The 20223-nt window shown below is 44.3% G+C and overlaps 2 protein-coding genes across 9 annotated transcripts in view; one reads left to right on the top strand and one right to left on the bottom strand.

The window, feature by feature from the left end:
* Positions 1-20223, bottom strand: part of LOC118512346 (tachykinin-like peptides receptor 86C) — a 70711-nt gene that overhangs the window by 46312 nt on the left and 4176 nt on the right. The window contains exon 2 of one of the 7 annotated variants that reach the window (XM_036056634.1): positions 14556-14862. The exons of 5 other annotated variants lie outside the window; for them this stretch is intronic. The gene's annotated coding sequence lies outside the window, so the exon portion shown is untranslated. Of the gene's footprint in view, positions 1-3610; positions 3634-14555; positions 14863-20223 lie in introns of those variants that run through there. One more of the 7 variants, XM_036056635.1, reaches the window with a different exon arrangement.
* LOC118512347 (fatty acyl-CoA reductase 1-like) lies at positions 3949-6897 on the top strand. Of its 2 annotated transcripts, XR_004906288.1 has the most exons (6): positions 3949-4491; positions 4571-4962; positions 5039-5584; positions 5669-5794; positions 5894-6560; positions 6652-6897. XR_004906288.1 is itself a non-coding variant. In XM_036056641.1 (5 exons), the coding sequence occupies exons 1-5, from the start codon at positions 4288-4290 to the stop codon at positions 6105-6107; spliced, it is 1482 nt and encodes a 493-aa protein (XP_035912534.1). In that variant the 5' UTR covers positions 3949-4287; the 3' UTR covers positions 6108-6897. The 2 variants fall into 2 exon arrangements, 1 of the variants encoding a protein (XP_035912534.1); XM_036056641.1 differs by having other exon boundaries at positions 5894-6897.

Here is a 20223-nt window from a genome sequence, read left to right as displayed (position 1 = left end):
AGATACCTGAACCCTGAACCTGATGGTAGCTTTAAATTTCACTTTTAACAGCTGATGATCAATTTTGTATACACGTACATTTTGTACGGATAAATGATTACTTTCAGCAATGGTAGTGTGCAGTCATGTTTGCAACCCAGTCTCACTACTTAAACACTCCTTTAACATAAGTAATTGATCGTTTGTTCGACTGTTGTCTGTAGCTTCGGTGTGACCGATACGCCTTGTTGTCGTAATGGCGATGAAAACGAAGCAGTTTTTTTTTTATAAACAATCAACAAGAGCATAGATTAAGATGAAATGAACCCGAGCCATCATCAGCGCTTCATTGTCATTCCGCAAGCGTCGACCGGGGGACGAGCGGACTAATTAAAAAGCAAAAGGACGCTATCGATTTTCCGTCGGTTCGGTTTTCCTTTTTTTTTCGCTGTCGCTTTTTTCTCCTGCTTTGTTTATCTTTGCCATTGTTTTTCTGGCTCCCCCCTTTTATGGTCCGCTTTCCAAGAACTCTCAAGGAATGGGAGCTTAATCATTTGCGAAAGAAAAACCACGTCTAAATGTGCTCGCACATCCGGCCCGATGGTGTACATAGATTGATAGATGTAGTATGTATTACTTTCATGTTGGTTTGTTTTGTAAATGCTCACTGGCGGTATCCGTGCAGTGGCCTGAACTGCCGACAGGAGGTATACATTTTGTTAGAACATTATCTTCGATTGATTAATTTCTAAGCACCTCTAAAAGACGTCTGCACAACCGAGCTTAGTGTTGCAAAACTTTCAGTTTCGCAACTATACTTGGAAAAAAGCAACGCAAAGCAGTTTTGGTCGTTATGCCAGCGTCCCATCAATCCCGTCCCAGCAATAATCCCTTTTTTGACCCGTTTTAATTTATGTGTCTCTGTGCGATACACAATACGGTGGCACACTGGTGTACGATTAATAAGCAGAATGCATTCAAAGCAACGTAACACAGCACCCAACTTTGCAGTACGATGGACCAAAGCAAACCAAACTGCCGAATGCTCCGTTCTCTGGTCGCGATGGACTTGCGTGTTCGATGGCTTAGCTAAGCGAGGGAACCAGTACGCAACAACAACGGGCGGTAATTATTACCCTCCATCCCGACTGCAATCTGCTGAAGTAGAACAATTGGAAGAAATTGTACGAGTACCGTTCTTGAATTATTTATCGCCCGAATGCACGTAATCGGGCATGGGTCGATTTATTTCCGTACCGAAAACAATATTGTACCACTTTGCGCAGGAATGATAATGGTAATGAATAATGAATAATCGCATAACATATGCTGCATGTTTCGCGCTGGTTGAGATTTCGAGTGTAATTGCGTATACATTTGAATAATTTTCTTTTTTTAATGATACGCTTGTGTCTCCACCGGAAGTCTCAAAACTATACTTGTTTATTAGAGTTGAAAAACTATCGGATCCGTGTTGCTAGGGAATATATTTATAAAGCGGGCAATATATCTCTAATTGTTATGTACAGGGTGTAAAATAAGCTGTGGAACGGTCCGTTGGCAGTGGAGATACATCAGGACCGGGGATCAAATCCCATCCAGACTGCCTGCCTCCCCGTACGCAGGACTGGCTATCTAACTACAGGTAAAATCAAGTCACGGAAATAAGCCAGAAATAGCAGACCTCTCGAGATTGTAGTGCCAAAGAAGAAGTTATTCAGTTTGAACTCTTTTCTGATCCAAATATTATTCAAGTACTGTTTATGGAGCAAATTTTACAACATGCTAGCTACGGAAACCACCACTTGAGTGCCTGAGACGTGTATAGAATTGGCACGCAACTGGTTCAAAATTGTTCGGCACCTGCGAGCTGCCGTAGCGCTGAGTGTTACCTTTAAGATCCTATCGCAATCTTATCTTCTGCAGAATTTCCCTCCCTGCTACATCTTTCGTCGCAAACCTTCAAACTGGATTTGTTGGAAGAAAATGGAGTATCAACCAAATCTGAAATGCCGGAAGCACTATTTGTTCATTAACTTCAAGGCGGTCGACAATACCATATCTCGTACCGAACTATGAAACACCACCATGCAGTAGAAAGGCTTCCCTGTGATGCTGGTAAGGCTGTTGAAGGTCACAATGGATGATGTGCAGGGCAAGGTGTGTGTGTTTGTGTGTGTGGGAATGAGGCAAGAGGATGAACTCTCGTATTTGCTGTTAAATGTCAAACATCGATCTAGAAGGTGTCACGCGATGCGCAGCACTATTTTAACCCGATCTTTCCTCGGACAGAGGACGCCAACGCATACGCCGTTTTCTACTGGGGGACTATCTTTGGCGATGTTTTGCAATCAGAGTATGTAGAGAATAGAAATTGAACCTAGATCGTGGGCTGTTTGGCGATGCAGATATCCTGACGTTGACTGAAGCAGAAAGGATATGATGGTTGGGGCGCGTGATTAGGATGTCGGTCTCATGCCTTTCCACCAGGAAGCGAGTAAGTTGGTTGGACCAGGTAAAGTCGAATTCGACGGATATCGAATGCAGAGCATTAGCAGAGTATTAGACGTGCTCAATCACTAACAGACCAAGAACAAATAACGAGGACGCACTTAATGTTTGCTTTGCTGGACGACTTTGGACGATATTCGCTTATGGTCGATGAGAGTCATGTTGAAAGACGTAACGATCCTTCCCGTAGAGGCTCACGATCGTATGGAACGCGGCATATATATGCAGGACGAGGAGATGCTGACCGACGTTCGGCTGTTTCAGGACAAAGGATTTCTCATCAGAAAACAAAGTCCTGATCTGTGTGCCTGAAAAGTACCAGTTTGACTCTATCCAGCCTCTTCTTTGTTGTAGCCTACGTTACTTCGTTGAACCTTTTGATTCTTGTACGGCTTCTTTCTCACGTATTGCATCATGATGTTGATCGGGACTAATTAATAGTTAAAAGTCGGGGTTAATCTCACAAGGTTCTTAGCCGAACTTGTGTCCCGGTTCCAACGGTTGGATAACCCTTCTCCAAATATCTTTCCTTCACTGCTCCTTCACTTCTACATACCATACCGATCTACATCACCATAAAGAGGCGAATGAAGTCTCAAAGACCCAAAGCCTCTATAAATAAACGAAAAAAAAAGATCCACATCACCTACCAATCAAGGGTTGTACTCGAACCCTATGGAACACCCTGTAACGCTTGAAAAAGAAGAAAATTCTAGATAAATTAGAATGCTTGTTGATCGCTACTGGCTCGTTGATTTCTAACCCGATTCCTATCTTTCCCCTACCATATTAGCACGTCGAGTTGTCGCTCATCGCATTGTTCCGGGTTGAACGGTACGCGCTTTACTCACACCACCGTGGTCATGACCCTCACTTGCGTTCCTCCTGAGCTTCGCATAATAGTACCTCATTTCTCACAGCTATCGGCCTAGTTTGCTCGTCCGCTCGGGGTTTTGGCGTTTGTTGTTGCCCGCCTGCCTGCCTATTTATTTGTGCACTATTTTATTCACCAGCTTTAACCGAGCCGTAGGGAGTTCAAGTACATTGACTCATTTGGGACGCGGACGGTGGATGCTACCTCTCGAAGCGATGAAAGAACGATTTTGGAATAAATATTTACCGATGAGGAGGCATCGCCGGATTAAGGTAAGCGAATGGGGAGATAGTGCTTGCGGCTGGCCGAACTTCGCTTTGAACTGGTGCCGGTGCGACGGAAGGTGCGAACGTTACATCTGTTTCTCGAACGCCCACCAGGTCAAATTGGAGGTGGTAGTGACCGATTTACACAGTAGTTGATGGTCATTTGTAAGGAAATTTCCGCATTCTACCCCGGAACGACACAGAAACACTCATCGGCCCCGGGTATTCCCGGGGCTGAGCCGATGCACGCGGGAACGTGTGCCTCATTTACGATGCTAATATAGTTTGTTATAAAACAATCAATACCCCGACACTGGTCGGTGTGACTTTATTTGTGCTTGGCGTAGAATGCATCACTCCAGTCGCTACATGTAACCGGTTCCGCTCGATTTACTTTCATTTGTCGACGAAGCGTCAATTGGACAGGAAGGTTCGACCAAGCGTCGCTCATCGCTTAGAACTGGTATCAAAGCTCCTATCAGAAGCCTACCGGTAGTGGAGACGTGCAGTTGCTCGCAACAGTGTGTGTGCTGGTGTGTGTGTGTGAGAGAGAGAGAGAGAGAGAGAGAGAGAGAGAGAGAGAGTGTACAGACGTGTCAAGAATTATTCGTGAAAGCAAGAAATTGCAACCGGGACTGAAGTGACGTACGATCAAAGATGATGCAGCAAAAGTGTCCCAACATTCCGACAGTGTTTGCCGGGGCGGATGTGTTCATTACGGGGGGATCGGGATTTATGGGCAAAGTGCTGATCGAGAAGTTGCTACGATCATGTCCACAGATCGCACGTGTTTTTGTGCTAATGCGTGCGAAAAGGGGCAAATCGCTCGACGAACGTCTGAAGACGATCACCGACGGAGTGGTAGGTAATCGATAGCTGCTCGAACACACATGGCACCTATAATGCCACGGGGCTAATGAATGATTTCAATTGTTCCCAGTTGTTCGATGTGTTGAAGAGCAAACATCCCGAATCGCTGAAAAAGATACACCCGATCGAGGGTGACTGTACACAGCTGAAGCTGGGCATGTCCGCCGAGAGCATGGAGCGGATGAGCGAGGTGCAGTTTGTGTTTCATGCTGCCGCCAGCGTACGCTTCGACGATCCTCTGAAGGACGCCATCCTGATCAACACCCGCAGCACACGCGAAGTGTTAGATTGGGCGAAAACGCTCGGCAAGCTGAGGGCCGTGGTACACATCTCGACTACCTACTGCAATCCGGAGCTGATGCGCGTCGAGGAGAAGATCTATCCGCCCAAGATGGACTGGAGGGAAGCGATCAGGATGGCGGAATCGTTCGATACAGCCGTGCTGGAAACGGTCAAAGAGAAGTAGGTATCGCGCAATCTGGGCGGATAACAGCCGAAGCTTAACGATCGATTCCTTCTCTATTTCCCTGCGGTACAGACTGACACAGTTCGCTCCGAACACGTACACCTACACGAAGGGACTGGCGGAACAGATTTGCTACGAATACCGGCACGATATACCGCTGGTCGTGTTCCGGCCGTCCATCGTGACCAATTCCGAAACCGAACCGCTCACCGGCTGGGTGGACAATTTTAACGGCCCCATAGGATTGCTGCTCGGCTGTGCGTCCGGCGTCGTACGGGCAGGGTTGCTCGATCTGGAGAAACGCATCAACTGCATCCCGGTGGATGTGAGCATCAAGGCTATTATCGTCGCTGCCTGGAAGCGGGCCACGCTAGACGAGCCGGGCACACTGTCGGTGTACAACAGTGCGGCGGAGCCCGAGAAGACGATCAACTACGGCACCATGCTGTACGACGGAAAGGTACTGTTCGATCGTACACCCTTAAGCAACATGCTGTGGGCTCCCGGCGGTACCACCACGTCAAACAAGTACTTGTTCTACCTCATATTTTTCTGCTGCCAACTGCTGCCCGCCATACTGGTGGACGCTCTGTTACGCGTTGCCGGCAAAGCGCCATTGTACGTATCGCCTAAACACACACGCTCGGTGAGAGTGAGTGACATTCGAATTAAAATGAACTGGTTCTGATCTCCGTTCCGTAGTTTGCTGAAGCTGAATCGCAAGATTTTTGACGCACAAGTTTCCCTGAGATACTTCATGAACAACGAGTGGGTGTTTACCAACGAAAACTTCAAGCAGCTCGAGTACACGCTAACGAACGACGACAGGTAATGGAAATACAGCTGCGGGCGTAACTGTCGAGCCGAGGAACAAATCATTGAATGACGCTTTCTCTCACCATTTTATTCCTTCCCGCGGCACACCAGGAAGGACTTTTCGACCAACTACTTCGTGCGGGGCATGATGGAGTACTACGAGAGCGCCATCCTCGGTGGCCGACGATACTTGCTGAAGGAGCCGGACGAGAACATAGCGGAAGCGCTGAAAAAGTACTGGCGTTTGCGTGTGTTGAACTTTTCGCTCAAATGTACACTAGTATTCCTAATGGCGTACTGCGTGTACAGTAGGTACTTAGTATAGGCGAAGCTACCGACGGTGGTGTAGTGCAGGGCGGAAGTCCTTCGATGATTAGAAAGTATGGAAATTTCGACCGAAGCTGCTCACTTCCCGTTTAATACAGCTGCAACTGGAGCGTAATCGAATGTTTCACTCCGATTGAACCACCACTCAACTCGGTACGCGCTCTCGCTCTCTAGTAACAAATTATTGTTTTCGCTACAACGTTCCGCGATTGCCCAGTTGGCTCCTGCTTAGTCGCGGGGGTCGTGCAGAAACGGTTTTAGAATAGCTAATCAATATGCAAAACAGTGTGAGTGTTTGGCCTACCGCTCCCCACTTAAATCACCAATGAATACGCAAGCAGTGCACGCCGCCACATTCGAACGAGCCAGACGAACGCACTACGGTCGCGCGTGGTCTTCCAGTTGCCGCCAGCCGATGCGCGTGCTAGACGCTAGAAAAGGTCGCCCCGAGGTACGATTGAGACGATTGCACTTCGTGGCAAACCATGAATGTGTTAATTTTCGGCAAACGTTTAGCTGTCCGTTTCATGCTTTTCCTACAGGGTTTGGCTCCATCAAAAGCAGCGTGGCGGCGGTGTGGTTTTACCGTTGCATCGTATACACTCTAAAGCATCAGCAAAGCGATTTTATATTACAGAACGTTCCATTGCGTAATCCAATACCGAGAAAGTGGCAGATTATGGCGAATTAAAGCATAAATGATACCAGAAAAGAACCTTTATGAAAAGATTTCCGCTGTTAAACTTCAATCTAAAACAATAAGTAAAATAAAGACATTTAAAACTATACAAATGGAATTGGTCTGAAAGTGACTGAAACCGCGAGAACGATTTTCATGGCTTAGAGCTGGTATTAACTATCTTCTTATTTGCCGGCCAATTGTGCCTCATTTTAGTTAAAGTTTCTGCCCGGCAGGTTGGAATTGGGCCACTATTATATTTTAAACATGGTTCTAAATTTATGTCTGAAGATTAGAACGATGTTTCCTAAACATTTGAATAGTTTTAACAAATAGATAGAATGAATGGGCTTCTATTTAAGTGAAAAGGATATTTACAACTTCTCCTCACTGTCCAATACTTTTTGGCTTAGCTTTTCCTATTTGCATGTTATGACATCAAACAATAAAGCTATCTTGTCCTTCGGGTGACTTGCAACTCTACAAAAAACAACTACTTTTCATACTTTCTCCATTACAGTTCGTAACGCAACGAAACTCGCTTGAACCAGCTTTTTTGTATTATTAAACCTATAATAGCTAATCACTTACGCTATGCTTCGTCACAAGCATTGAACAAGACACCGAACGAAACCAGTTTGATAGGGTGTTCTGAGAGCTGTCTATAGTTTTATTGTACTGTAGTTCATGTGCTGTCAAACTTTGTAAAGGATTTCACAGACATTTTTTTTCTCGAAACGAAAAATTATACGGAACATCTCGTTTACATTGAATGCAAGCAAACATGATAAAAGTAATAGCCATGTCAAACTTCCGGACTGACGAAGGAAACCAGTTTCTTTGGTACAGGAACCCCGCCATCTGTGAAATCTTAAGGGGGGAGAAAAGCCGTTTTTTAAGATAAAACGGCCAAGACATACATCGCAAAGGAGGGATGTCGAACATGCTGAACAAATACAAATTGATTGTGTCGGCGATCTTCACACGGCAAGATCGGGGTTCAAATCTCACGCAGGATCATTCATACGCAGGACTAACTATCAAGCTACGTGTTAAATCAAGGCCCGGAGAACCAGTAATGCCCTTTCGAGGTTTTAGTGCAAAAGAAGAAGATGAAGTCTGGCCAAGCACCTCCATATAACTGTATGGAGTTGTTCGTGTTCAATGTCTTGTTCGATGATTGACGTTAGTTTTAGTTAGCGATTGATATAGTTTTACCCGGTTGGACGACCTATTATTGGACTATTTCGGATAGTTTTGGGGCACTGACATTGTTTTATGATGCATTAAATCTCTGCCTGAATCTTCATGAATTCTGTCCTCAAAAGTAAATCGTCCTCAAAGTGGCGCAATTGTCTGATTTAATGTTGGGATCTCCGCTGAAGTCACCAGTACCGCTCTTTAAAACCTGAACATTTATTTAAAGTACATCGTTTCATGGTTTCGTGTGGTAGCTTGAAAAAACAACAACACCAAACTTGCGTTAATTAAATCACGAGCGGGAAAGCGAGTCCTGTGCCCGTCCACAGAGCAAACATATTTATCACTCGTCCAGCAACACGTTTGATGCGTTGCATCGGAGCACACGCATATGTTGTGAAGCTACGCAATCAATGCCATAAAACGTCATAACTTTGCTGATTTCATTGCCCCGGACCAAGCGTACCATCGAATGATTGCCAACAATTATCACCCATCATGCAGCACACATCGTTCTAAGGGAGAGAGCGCATTTCCACCGCGAAACAGGGAAATCGCTGGATGACTCGTGCAACCGTCGTGCAAGGTAGCCTAGCCCGGTGGCGGTGCGAATGGGATGGAATCGTAAATCAATTACGGTTAATTTATTACATCCATTTTTATACCACCACTCGGAGCAAGCGCTCGAACCGCTGCTTTTGAACTACGAAAGCGCCAACACGGGACGGACGAATCGCCATGTGCCGCGCGTTGCAAAAGGTGACGACATCGGGCAGCAGAAGTGGGAAGCGACGATCGAACTGAAACCATTCAGGAAGCTTCAAATCAAAAAGGTTAGCGAAAGATGGATTAAATACAGTTTAAAGGATTTATGCTCAAGCGCATCCAATCCATCAATCCTCCAAGCTTGCCAGCGAGGAGGGACGATGGCACGATAAACCGCCAGTGCCCGGATGTGTATGGTTTCCGGCCAAGCCAACGTCGGGCCAACAATTTCTTCCATAGTTGTACAACAACTTTTTTGTTTTGCGTTTGTGGCCCAAAATCTGACGGAAAAAGATACTCACTCAAGTGTTTTTTGAAAGCATCTTTATGTTTTCTGTTTTCACGCTTTTGCCTACATCTCGCCTGGGTATGTTTTATTCGCATTCAAACAGATTATGACCTTTCCTCGCGGCCCGGTACCATGCATCTCCCACCGAGCATTATCTTCTTTATCGCGAGTGCCAGGAGGAAGAACCCTCACAAGCGATACCAATTACATGGTTGCTTTGTTTTTACGCGTTTAGGCCGCAAAAATGATTAATGAAGGGACTTCCCGTAAGGTCAGCTCCGGAACAATGCAGCAAATTTTTGATCAATGGACCGCCATCCGCTTGAAGTAAAAAATACAAAACAAAGTAGAAAAAAAGCTTGATCGACATGTAATTTTTTTCTAATACAAAGCAAAAACAAAAACGGCGACTCGGGATTATGGATAGGGAAAACTTACGTCCACCGCCGGACGGTTTTGGGGTTTCGGCGCGTGTTGTTGGAACATTGGAAGCTTTGATTTTGGGGTGGTCGGGGGATAATGAAATTTAAGTTTTAAGACTAGCAGTTGCTATGCTTACGTGGGCTTAAATTTTACATTCCTTGCTTAAGCAAAGTGAAACAGAAGGAAAAGATTCATGAAAACCGTTTTCAAATTTTTGTCCCTAACTGCATCAGCATTATTTTAACTAGCTTTGTAATCTCAACTATGCTCATCACATAATTGAAGTTCAATATAATTGTTTAAACCTTTACTTTCATTTGCAAATATATTGGAATCGATTTTTACTTAAAGTGTTGAGAGTGAAATTTGACGAATGATAGTAATGATCCATCCGTTTTAGCAACATATTTGTCATCGGTCGTAGCCAGTAATGTTGTAATTAGGGAGTTGAATTCGCCATACATCCATTGTCGGTTTTGCGTGTCAACTAGAGCAGGGTGCAACTAAGCCGGCTGAAACCTTTTAACTATTTTTAATTAACAATGTGTTTTTTGTTGCTATTTTTGCTTCCTAAAGGGCCGTTTCAAATCGCCTTTTTAAGATTATTATGTGGATGAAATGAAAACCGGGATGTTCCTATTGATGAACATGGCACTGATGATGGTTCGCACCAACTTTTAGAAGGACGGCATTATCACAGTGTTGTTCATAAAAAACGAGCAGCTGTTGAGATTCAAAAGACGTTCAAAAGCAACATCTAAACAGCACTTTATGGTTTATGGGTCAAAATGCTACCATGCTCCTTCACGGAATTATCATGATATCGCTAACGCTTTGTTAGTAAATAATAATACCTGCTTTCACTACTGTTCATGTTGCGTTATCCGTTTATAAATTCATATTTCCGGTCCTACTGCCCTGGCAAAAGCTGGGATCTAAGTATTTATTTTTAGCCAACCAAAGTGTTTTTTTTTTATAGTTTCATCAATTCATGATGTAGTTTTCAATTTTTGATGTAGTTTCTGCGATGGAAGCTGTCTACCAATCAGGATAAATGTATGACTAAAAATATAATTGAGATAGATGTTTAAATGTTGTCCTGTAAATGATCTTTAAAATTGCAATTAACGAGAACATAATTGAGAATACTTTGAGGGGAGTTTTGCTTCCAAGTTGTGAGTTTCTATTAACGAATGCACAACGAGTGCACATTGGGCTTAACTATCTTAAGGATGATTCAACACATTCTGAAGTTTGAATTTCTGCCAACACTGCTTAGGCGTTCTGCCGATGTCCTTAACTAATGACCATACAGGATGATCTATGTCACAGTATCGGACCGACTTCACATGCTTTGCAGTAGACCCATCCTATACGCTGGAGATGTAAAATGGTTAGCCTAAACATCGCCCGAGATGCCATGGAACCAGGACTTCAAGGACACTTGGCTGATCGTGATCGCATTTAAAAACCTCTTAAGTTCATCTGTGTCCATACATACACTGCCACCGAACCGTGGAGAAAGACTCTGTGCACGTGCTCGTGAGATGAGGATAAGCCTATCGAAAAAGAGAGACCATTCTGGAGCATCTTTTTAGGTCGATTGATCTACCATTTTATTTCCTAGAGTACCAAACAAGGAGCTTAAGACCTTTAGAATATCTATCACAAAGAAGTCTTTTAATTGCCTTCACAAATGTTGTTGCTTCGACAGCGCTTCTACTTTCGGAGAAGATGAAATATTCGTCAGCAAGACAAGCACTTATGATCAATAAGGCGTAAAACATTGGATGTTATATACGCCACAACCAATGCCCTGCTCTGAGAAGGATCCGGCCATAACTTTCCACAAAAATGCTAGGAATTGCAGCCCGGCGAAGAATATACACGGAGATAGACTTTATTCCCTCTTTCAAAGAGGTATCTACTATAAAGCGAGAACTGCAGAACCTGTAAAGAGGCAAAATCATGAACGGATTCCATGTTTTTGCAACTAGAACCTATTTCATGCAGTATGTGAAAGTACTCGATTATCATTGGGTTTGAGACAGCGGAGCGTACGAATATCTCGTCAATCATCGAACGTGAATTTCAACGAATGTTTTGTCAAAACGTATTACCGGAGTACTTTTGTTATTTTTTTTCAGGAAACTGTTTGTATTACTGAAATTGTATAACTAAAAGCTAGCCAATATTTCTTCAGAAACTATTTCAGAGTGCCATTCGATAATTCTTGGCACATCCTCCGTCAGCCGCTAAGTTGAATTCTGAACGAAATGTTCGCAATCTCCGTTAATAGGTGCTCGTGACAATGGCATTTTGAAGCAATGCCCATCTGCCATAGCTCAATATCTCTATCGAAGCGACTTAAAGACTCACGTACTTACTAATCAAGTCATAGAGTCAAGGTATCGGTTAAGGGTCACTTAAGCTAAAAGCTAACCAGTCAACTGCAGCCTGCATAATACTCACTTGTTGTTTCGACCTATCATACCTTCTCTATGCATGTGGATCCGTAGCTTCTCGTATTAGGGACTTAGAGGACCAACTTCAATTCAAGTCCCATCCGGATCGTTCCTGCGATAGTGAGGATAGACTATCCAACTACGTGGTATCAATAGGTTTAGTAATTCAGAAGTGACGACATGACGCATAACCTTAAGAGATCGATAAGCCAGTAAAGAAGATCTTTCTTTCGCAACAAGTGTCTGGTAATCCTTAAAATGGCTAGCATATTCGAACAGTCTCTTCAGAAACGCTTATCAGTCCTTGTTCTGATTGACAGACTTTAAAGAAGATTTAGATTAAACACTAAAACACATCTCGAGCATTGCTGAATGTTTCGTCTATCGTCATTAAAGTAAAGGTTTTAGGATTCTTCGAAGTCTTCGTTTTTTTGTGGTTTTGTGGAGACTTCCTCCTTTTCACAGTAATGCTAATCAAATCATATAATAATTGTTTCAAGCATAGCATCACCACTACCTACACATATCAGACATATCATAAGAAGCAAGAGGTGTAATATTTATTTGTCCTCCAGATTGGTATTATTTGTGCACTCCGCTCGCCAAGCCCAGTACCGCCACGAAGCACATGTAAGGTGACTCGCCTGTAATGTCGTGTTGTATGTCGAAAACACTGACACCGTTCGCTAGAACCGCTAGAACGAAAAAAGACAAAAAGGCCAAAGCGCCATTGCACGGCCGAAAGTAGCTGCGGCTTCCGCTTAACTTTATTAGTGCCGCGGTAATGTTGCTCGGTAAACAAAGCAATCAGCGAGATTCGTTCGTTTTTATGATGGCCAACCCAAGCCAACACCCGCCCCAGATATGCAGATATGAGCATGTGCCGAGAGCTGACCGGCCGGAATGCGGCTCCCGTTCGCATGGGTAATTTGACGCTAATTTCGGTGCCTAAGGTAAAACTTTGTTTTCGGTAAACTGCACGAAACAAACAGACCGTACCGACCGAGACGACCAGGAGGATGTGCAATATATTTACGAGCCAGTGCTGAGCCAGTGCTGCCGCTGCGTTGGAGATGCGATGTGTTGCGAGAAGAGTTTGCCGGTGCCGTGGATGTAATAAAACCCTACCCCGTTGTGGATGGGCGTTGCACATGCGGAGTTTTAGTTAATTAAAAATTGCTTTTCTAAGCCTAAATTAATCAACTGCAGCCGCTCCGAGTTGAACTATTCAGCTAAAAAACTATATAAGCTACATATATTTTCCTATCATAAGGCAGTTTGATATCCAAATCCGACTTCCAACTATGGAAAAAAAGCTTTGCTAAAACTATAATAACCCTTACCCAGCCAGCGAAGATGACTACTAGAACAGGCAAATAAAATGGCCACCGAACCGGTGATGATTGCCGTTCGCCTGAGGCGGCTAGAAATTAATAGTGATGCTCTCAGAGCAAACCAGCCGGACAGAGCGAACTTTTTCCTACCGGTTCAATTAACGTTTTGCACATCTCATCGCGACCTATGCCGGCATCGAAAGATATCTAGTGGACGAAGCACTCAGAAGCTGAGAAGTTCAGAGGGTCTAGCAAGAGCCGTAGATGAGCGTAGGGTAAAAATAATAATATTTTCAAATTATCAACCGAGCCCCCTGCGAGCTGCGTCCCGGCACCGCTAAAGGTGGACGCTTGATGTTCGTCTCAAAGTGGTGCTTAAGTTTTAATTTGAATTGTTATTACGATCGGTTGCCCTGCATCTTAAAGGCCACCATCCCCGAGCACGATGTGGTACAAAAATGGTACGTACGTTTTGTAGTTCCTTGCTAAAGCCCTGGGCCGATATATAACGCACAGTACGCAAATTATAATCACCAAAGTTTTTCCCATGCCCATGGGCTTGTGTGATGTGTGCTGGGCGGCAGAGAATGGCAATCTAAGCGTCATCACCATCATCATCATCATTCTTACGAGCTTCCCGTGCTTCTCGTGCTTGGGCGAGAGATGAAAGCTTTGCTACATACGTTATAACAGTGATATGTCTTTCTCAAGAGGACGCCACAGAGAAGCGGGAAACAGATTATGTGCAAGATGCATCAAAAGAAGTGTAGATTGTAGCAGGGCTTTCCCGGAGCTTTACAAAAATTCCCCTATAAATAGAATTACTAACACTGATATCGTACACGAACTGAGTTATAATAAAACGCTGTTTAATGCAACCATTACGCTACGTTGCATGAATTCTAACCGCAGCCGTATTGTTCTGCATTGGGTTTTCCAGCGGCACCAAAATACGACGACTGCTAGAAACCGCCAACAGATCCGGCCGGTCAACGGGAGATGCACACTATTCAAAAGAATCCATTACCGTCCATTTTTCAACCATTTCTGTTGGCTTTTGTCGTCCGTTTTTAAATGCTTCCTACTCAACTGACGTTCTCTCGCTTCTTCAGCCATTCCCGAGCCCACCGGTTGACCCGCGGATGGTGCAACTTGCCATTACGCTGCGATTACACTCTTTGTTCCTAATGGTGCCAAATTTGGGTCCTTGCAACTTTGCACCGTGCGCCTGATTCCCCGGGGCAGAATAGCTTTTTTTTGTGTTTAATTTATCTTGCTCCATTCTACTAACCTTGACAGGCGTGACATTAAACCCGGCCGCCCTTGTGCAGAATCCAACCCATTCGTATTAGTCATGCAATGACGCAGTGTGTAACCCGATCAAGCTAGCGCTTCGCTAGCGTGGAGAGTAGCTTTGTTTAGTGTCGGATGGAGACGAGAGAAAGAAAAAAATCACCACGATGATGAGAGATGACCCATCCACGCTCCTGCTTTCTTGATATGCGGCTACTGATCGATGCGTCCATATGTCATTATGCTTCTTGGGCATCCGTCAGGCAAAAATTACTCGCCCACTGATGTCCTGATGTGATGCCGCGCTTGGTGGGGTGATAAGAGGGAAAATAAAACAATCATATCAGATTACACTGGTGTGGGGGCTGATGTGCTGCCGATCGTTGGTTTCCCCAACGATGACGGGCACTATATCCGAGAGTTCGCCCCATTCCGATCGCTGCTGTGGGGATGCCTCCTGTCAAGGCGTGGGAGAAGGGGCTAATAAATTATGGAATTGATTTACAACACCGAAAAACATCCAAAAACCTGATCCGGTGGCGAACCATCCCGGTGCGTACTAATTTTGCTAGCTCGAAGAATCGGCATGCGTTACCGGTGGCCGGTTGATTTATGATTGACCCGGGGAAAAAGGGCTGTTCCGGCGTGCCTTTGGTGGTGCGAATGATAACGGCTCGCGCCAACGGAAATCGATGACACAATACACAATTTGATTTGAACCGAGGCCCCTCCACGAGCGACGGCCGGATCGCAAATTAGTGTTCGTCACGTACCGGTTTGGGGTTGGAATGTTTTACACTCGACGTGGCAGTGGCGTCAAAGGGGGCCCGGGAGCCAGCATCAAATGTTCTGACATGCTGAGCGCCACACGCTTGGAAACAGGACGCTTGGAAAGGTTGACTGAACTAAGTCGTTTTTAGCGCTACGCACCGTTGAGCATTGGTTTATGGCGTTCGTGCACGGACGCTTCGCTGGAGTTGAGGTTGAGGTTAAATTGAGTGCTATTTTTTTAGATTTTCAACCAACACTCAGGCACTTTTGGACTGCTAGGCTTGAATTGAAAAAAGCTATGCTAAATTACCTGTGTTAAATCGTGTTTAATAATATCCGTTAAAGCATACAACAGCCACTGATTACGGCTAGGCACGCTACCGATAAGATACGCCTTGGTTAAACAGGCTGAAGAGGTCTGATTTTCTCAACCGGTCGCTCAGTCTATTCAATGAATTAATATATAAACGAAGTTTGCTTTCGCTACAATAGCGCAATTATAAATCCTCATCAAGTCCACGCGAATACTTCCAGCTGAACCATGCCGAGCGTTGAATCTCGTCCTCGTACCATCCAGAACGTTGGACGATGTTTTGAATTCCCTCGGGATGAACATTTGTGATCTTGTTTATTAAAATTCTCGTCTGACAATGTTTGCTGCTGCATTTTTCTTTTTCTGCTGTTGTTGTGCATTTGCGCTTTTTTTTTTTTTTTGGTTTCATGCATATCGAGCTTAACCAGCAAGAACTGGCGCAGGAATCATTCGGTACCGACCGAAACCGAAAGGTGCTACTGGTGCAATGGAATGTTGATTAATTTTATATGAAGGGCGCCTTGGGGCACGTTGAGAACTTAAATAAAAATGGAAAATGTTTCATTTTCTGTACTGTGAAAAGTTTCAACAAGCCTTTTTATATGGCTGAGCACGTAGGGAGTTAACATTTTCCACGAGTAGCTTTATGTTGGCAACAAGTAGTACATCCCTTTTTGCTGCTCAGTTTGTTTTGTACACTGAGCGAAATAAGCATAGCAGCACCACCTTTTGTTCTTGACTCGAGCTCGAGTTCTTGGTCGACTCGAACCTACCGGGTCGCAGCTATCCGTAAGCGACCCGGAATCGTTCGGCTCGTATTCCTAGTTCCGGCGAGTTGGGGTCGACCCATGGGTGCAACTATTCCGAGTCGACCCGTAGGTGCAGCAAACCAGTCGCGAGTTCAATTAGTAGGTTTGGAAAGACCCGCCAGATTCGTTGCACCCACGGGTCGACCCGAACTTGTTGCACCCACGGGTCGAACTCGATTCGTATAGGAACGAACTCGACTCGATCCGTGGAATCAATCACTAGTCTGCACAAACCATTACTCACTACAGAAGTCGGTCTAAATATCTTCCAATCGCATGCCAGAGACACACAGTTCTTGAAAAAATTCAATACTTGCGGCCGTCATAGTGATACGTGAGAGGAGAAGCTGTATTTTAGAGCAGCGAAAGTGGTTACTTGTAGAAAATTAGTGTCCCATAAGAGTATAGAATAATTCACTCTTGTAAAATTGCAATGGCATGTAACCACAAGACAAGCAACCACACCCATCAGAGTGGCATCGGAGTCTTGATCAACCCAACTTTACCGAGCGTCATAACTTGAATCGGTTCAATGTTGCGGAAAAATATATTCTCTCGACGGATGAATGTAAATATGTGAGCAATACGGCCAGGCTGTTCTTTATGAATCAAAAAAATGTAAATATGTGGATTTGTTTTTTAATGATGATCTGCATGAAGAAGAACCTGATTCTGATACGAGTTGGAATATTGATGCTGATAAACCGATAATTTGGGGAGCTTTTTGGTTCCAAGCAAAGCTGAACGAGACTGCAGTCGGAGGGTGTCTAAATGTCTAAGTGTTGGAAATAATCTTATTCGACCATGGCGAGTCTTGTCAGCAGTGGTGGGTCAAAACATTTGAAGGCCCCTAAGCGGAATGGCAGTTGAGGCCCTTGATAATGTAATATTTGAGGGAAACCACAGGATTCCCCGTGCCGACAAAGTCCCCTTCACCGACGTGGCTCGAGCAGCCACTGCTTCCGGTCCTTCCGGTCCTAGGTTGGGACCGCCACTGCTCATACATCATTTAGCAGTAAGAAAATGACGGGATTCTTAGGTATGAACTGACTAAGGCATGGTTTGCGGAAAAAAAAACAAGATAATGAATTTTTAATGAAGAGTTCAAACGTTCTACGGATCTTTCACTATTGCAACACCGTATTGCAAATTACAACAGCGCATTTATGATGCTAGCAAATGATCGGACAGCTTTTACAAAGTATAACATCGCACTCGTGGATACTGCGAACTGATCGGGCTGCATACTCTAGAAAAAAGATATATTGGCCCCTTAGAGTTCTGAGATAATTGATCGTCCACTCACTTTTAACATCTTAAAAATGTAATTTACTTTAAAGTTTTTGAATTCACCTCAAAAATATATTCGTTGAGCAAACATTAAAGTGGTACTTTTTTTTTTGTTTTTCGTACCCTTTTTCCATGAACTTTTCGACTAAAATGTAAACGGTTCTCGAGCATTTCAGCATATTGACTCAATAAGGTTTTTAATAGTTTGTTGTAGTATTATTAACTGAAGAAAAAGAACAAGAATCGATAAGTAAATGTAAAAAAAAATATTTGCCAAAAAACATGGTGGTGTTTTTCTTATTTCACTCAGTGTACTACACAGCCCTCTCACCCACTGAGGCCAAATGGTTTAGGCCTCAACTGTAATATGTAATTTGCTTTGATCATCGGAATTCCAACCAGCCTACCTCGGATAATTCGTTTCGGTTGATTTATTCAAGGAAGGATACGGTCGCAAGCTATCAGCCTTATCATGTTGTGGTTTATCACCGCATCCGTTCGCCGCATTCTTAGCATGGGTGGGTTTAGGCGAAAGTTTGTTCCTTTTCGAGCGAGCGATAGCTTTAATCGAATCCTGTTTTGAAGCACAAAGAGAGGTCCGAAATGTAGCAAGGACACTCGAAAAAATATTTGATTAGCACATGTCCTCGAACAATACTCGATTGCCTTTGGACTACATGGCAAAAACATTTGCCAAAAACGTGATAAATAAAGTTCGCATTGCTAGTCCTGCGGCAAAACTTTATCATCCCATTATCACTACTTTAAACCGCTAAGCACAGTACCACAGTTCAACACCGCCCGGCTCCCATTCTCACCAACCATGAAATTGATGTAGGTGTCAAAAAGCCATCGGGAAGAAATATTGTCCCCGTCTGCACATTTTCCAGCTCAATCAATTTCCGTTTTGTGTCCCGCCTCCGATCTTCGCCAGAAGCATTTTACCCAACGACAATTGCAACCAACGTGGAACGAGATTTTCTTCGCACTGCACCAGGAATCACGTTTTGCGTTGGCCACGCTACTGCAGTTGGGCTTTCTGGACGGAGTGATTTGCACCTCACCACAGCCGTCACGTCATCCAGCGAAAAGCGTTCGACTCCTTCCTACGGGCAAGCGGCTAGAGCCAAATCGTCAGCCATTCAGAAAGTCCCATTTCCGCCAGAAGTGGAATCTGGTAAGTTTTTCAATTTCGAACTTTTTTACCTTCCTCGGACGGAACGAAGGTCGCGCGCGCGCGCCCGGCGTACCATGATGGATGGCCACTGGTTGCCCGGTGGTTGTAACCGATCCCGCTTCCCGCAACACAATCGCAGCAACACAAATCCCTGCAACGGGGCCGGAAGCATTCGTTTGAAATGGAGTAAGTATATGAGCATTCACGTACTTCCGTTTCCCGAACGCGACTCGAGACTCTTATTTCTGGCCACTTTTTCTTGGACTTGGTACACACACACACAAAAACTGCTCCCTCCTTACGGTTCGTTTCCCTGTTACCGGTGAACGACGCCCTCCCGAAGGAGTTGCACGCGAGTACGTGTTGATAAAGCAAAGTGAGCAGTAGCAGTGATCAATTTATCCATTTCGTATCCGAACGACTGATATATTATATCGGAAGGTGGCTGAGTGTTGTGAGGTATCTCCGATGGGACTCGGTTTATGGTCGGTCTTTTTGTGCAAGTTTCGCGTCACGTACTCATCCGACTGGCTCCCGCTGGGTATTGGTTGAGCAGTGCCTGATTCTTCGCGAGTGCGAGCTGTCCTATTTGAATGTGGCCAAGGCGTACCGTGCTGTATGAACACATTCGTTCGTTGCCTTGTGGAAGTGGATTTAAAACTGTCAAAATAAGATGATCCTTGTGAAAAAAAAGCTGTTGACATGTGTTTGGATTACATTACGATACATTCCGGAGTATGCGATTGCGATATCGATCATAATGAATCATAAATGAATCTCGCGGCTAGACGGGACCATAATACGATCATGAAGGACACCGTTTCCAACCGGGCATGTGGTGAAGTACAATTGATCATACTGCAAGGATTCTTTTTCATGCTTTGAATTCGTGTAATTTACTACAGTTTCATTTCAGTTACGGGCTCTGTTTAACTGTCTTAACCGTTAGTTCATCAACATAAAAGTACATATCGATAAAGGGTATCTCACAGGGTTGTTTTGCCGAATTCCCTGTTACGGTTTTCCTACCGTCACTAGGGTTTTTAATGGTTGACCGATGCTAAATTAGTTTTGAGCTTATATCGATATTTTTCGAAACATGTGTTATTATTAACAAAACAACTAGAGAAGATGGCAAAATTATGTTTGCTCCTTTACTTATTGCACAATTATTTTATTAAGCAGAACATTTCTACTTATAACTTAACTTCAAACGAACAATCAGGCAACAATTGTTGTTTAAATCATTGGGACACTGTGTTGCGAAAAACAAATTATGGGAAAGCGTGTAGTCCTTGGGATATTC

The sequence above is a fragment of the Anopheles stephensi genome, chromosome 3 (genome assembly GCF_013141755.1).
Source record: "Anopheles stephensi strain Indian chromosome 3, UCI_ANSTEP_V1.0, whole genome shotgun sequence".
In the NCBI taxonomy this organism is placed as follows: domain Eukaryota; kingdom Metazoa; phylum Arthropoda; class Insecta; order Diptera; family Culicidae; genus Anopheles; species Anopheles stephensi.
Note: the sequence above shows the minus strand (reverse complement) of the source record. Positions and strands in the feature narration are given on the sequence as shown.

Coding starts and splice junctions, on each gene's coding strand:
- LOC118512347 (XM_036056641.1), top strand. CDS start 4,288: ATGATGCAGCAAAAGTGTCCCAACATTCCGACAGTGTTTGCCGGGGCG. Junction 4,492..4,570: donor AGACGATCACCGACGGAGTG/GTAGGTAATCGA, acceptor AATTGTTCCCAG/TTGTTCGATGTGTTGAAGAG. Junction 5,585..5,668: donor GTTGCCGGCAAAGCGCCATT/GTACGTATCGCC, acceptor TCCGTTCCGTAG/TTTGCTGAAGCTGAATCGCA.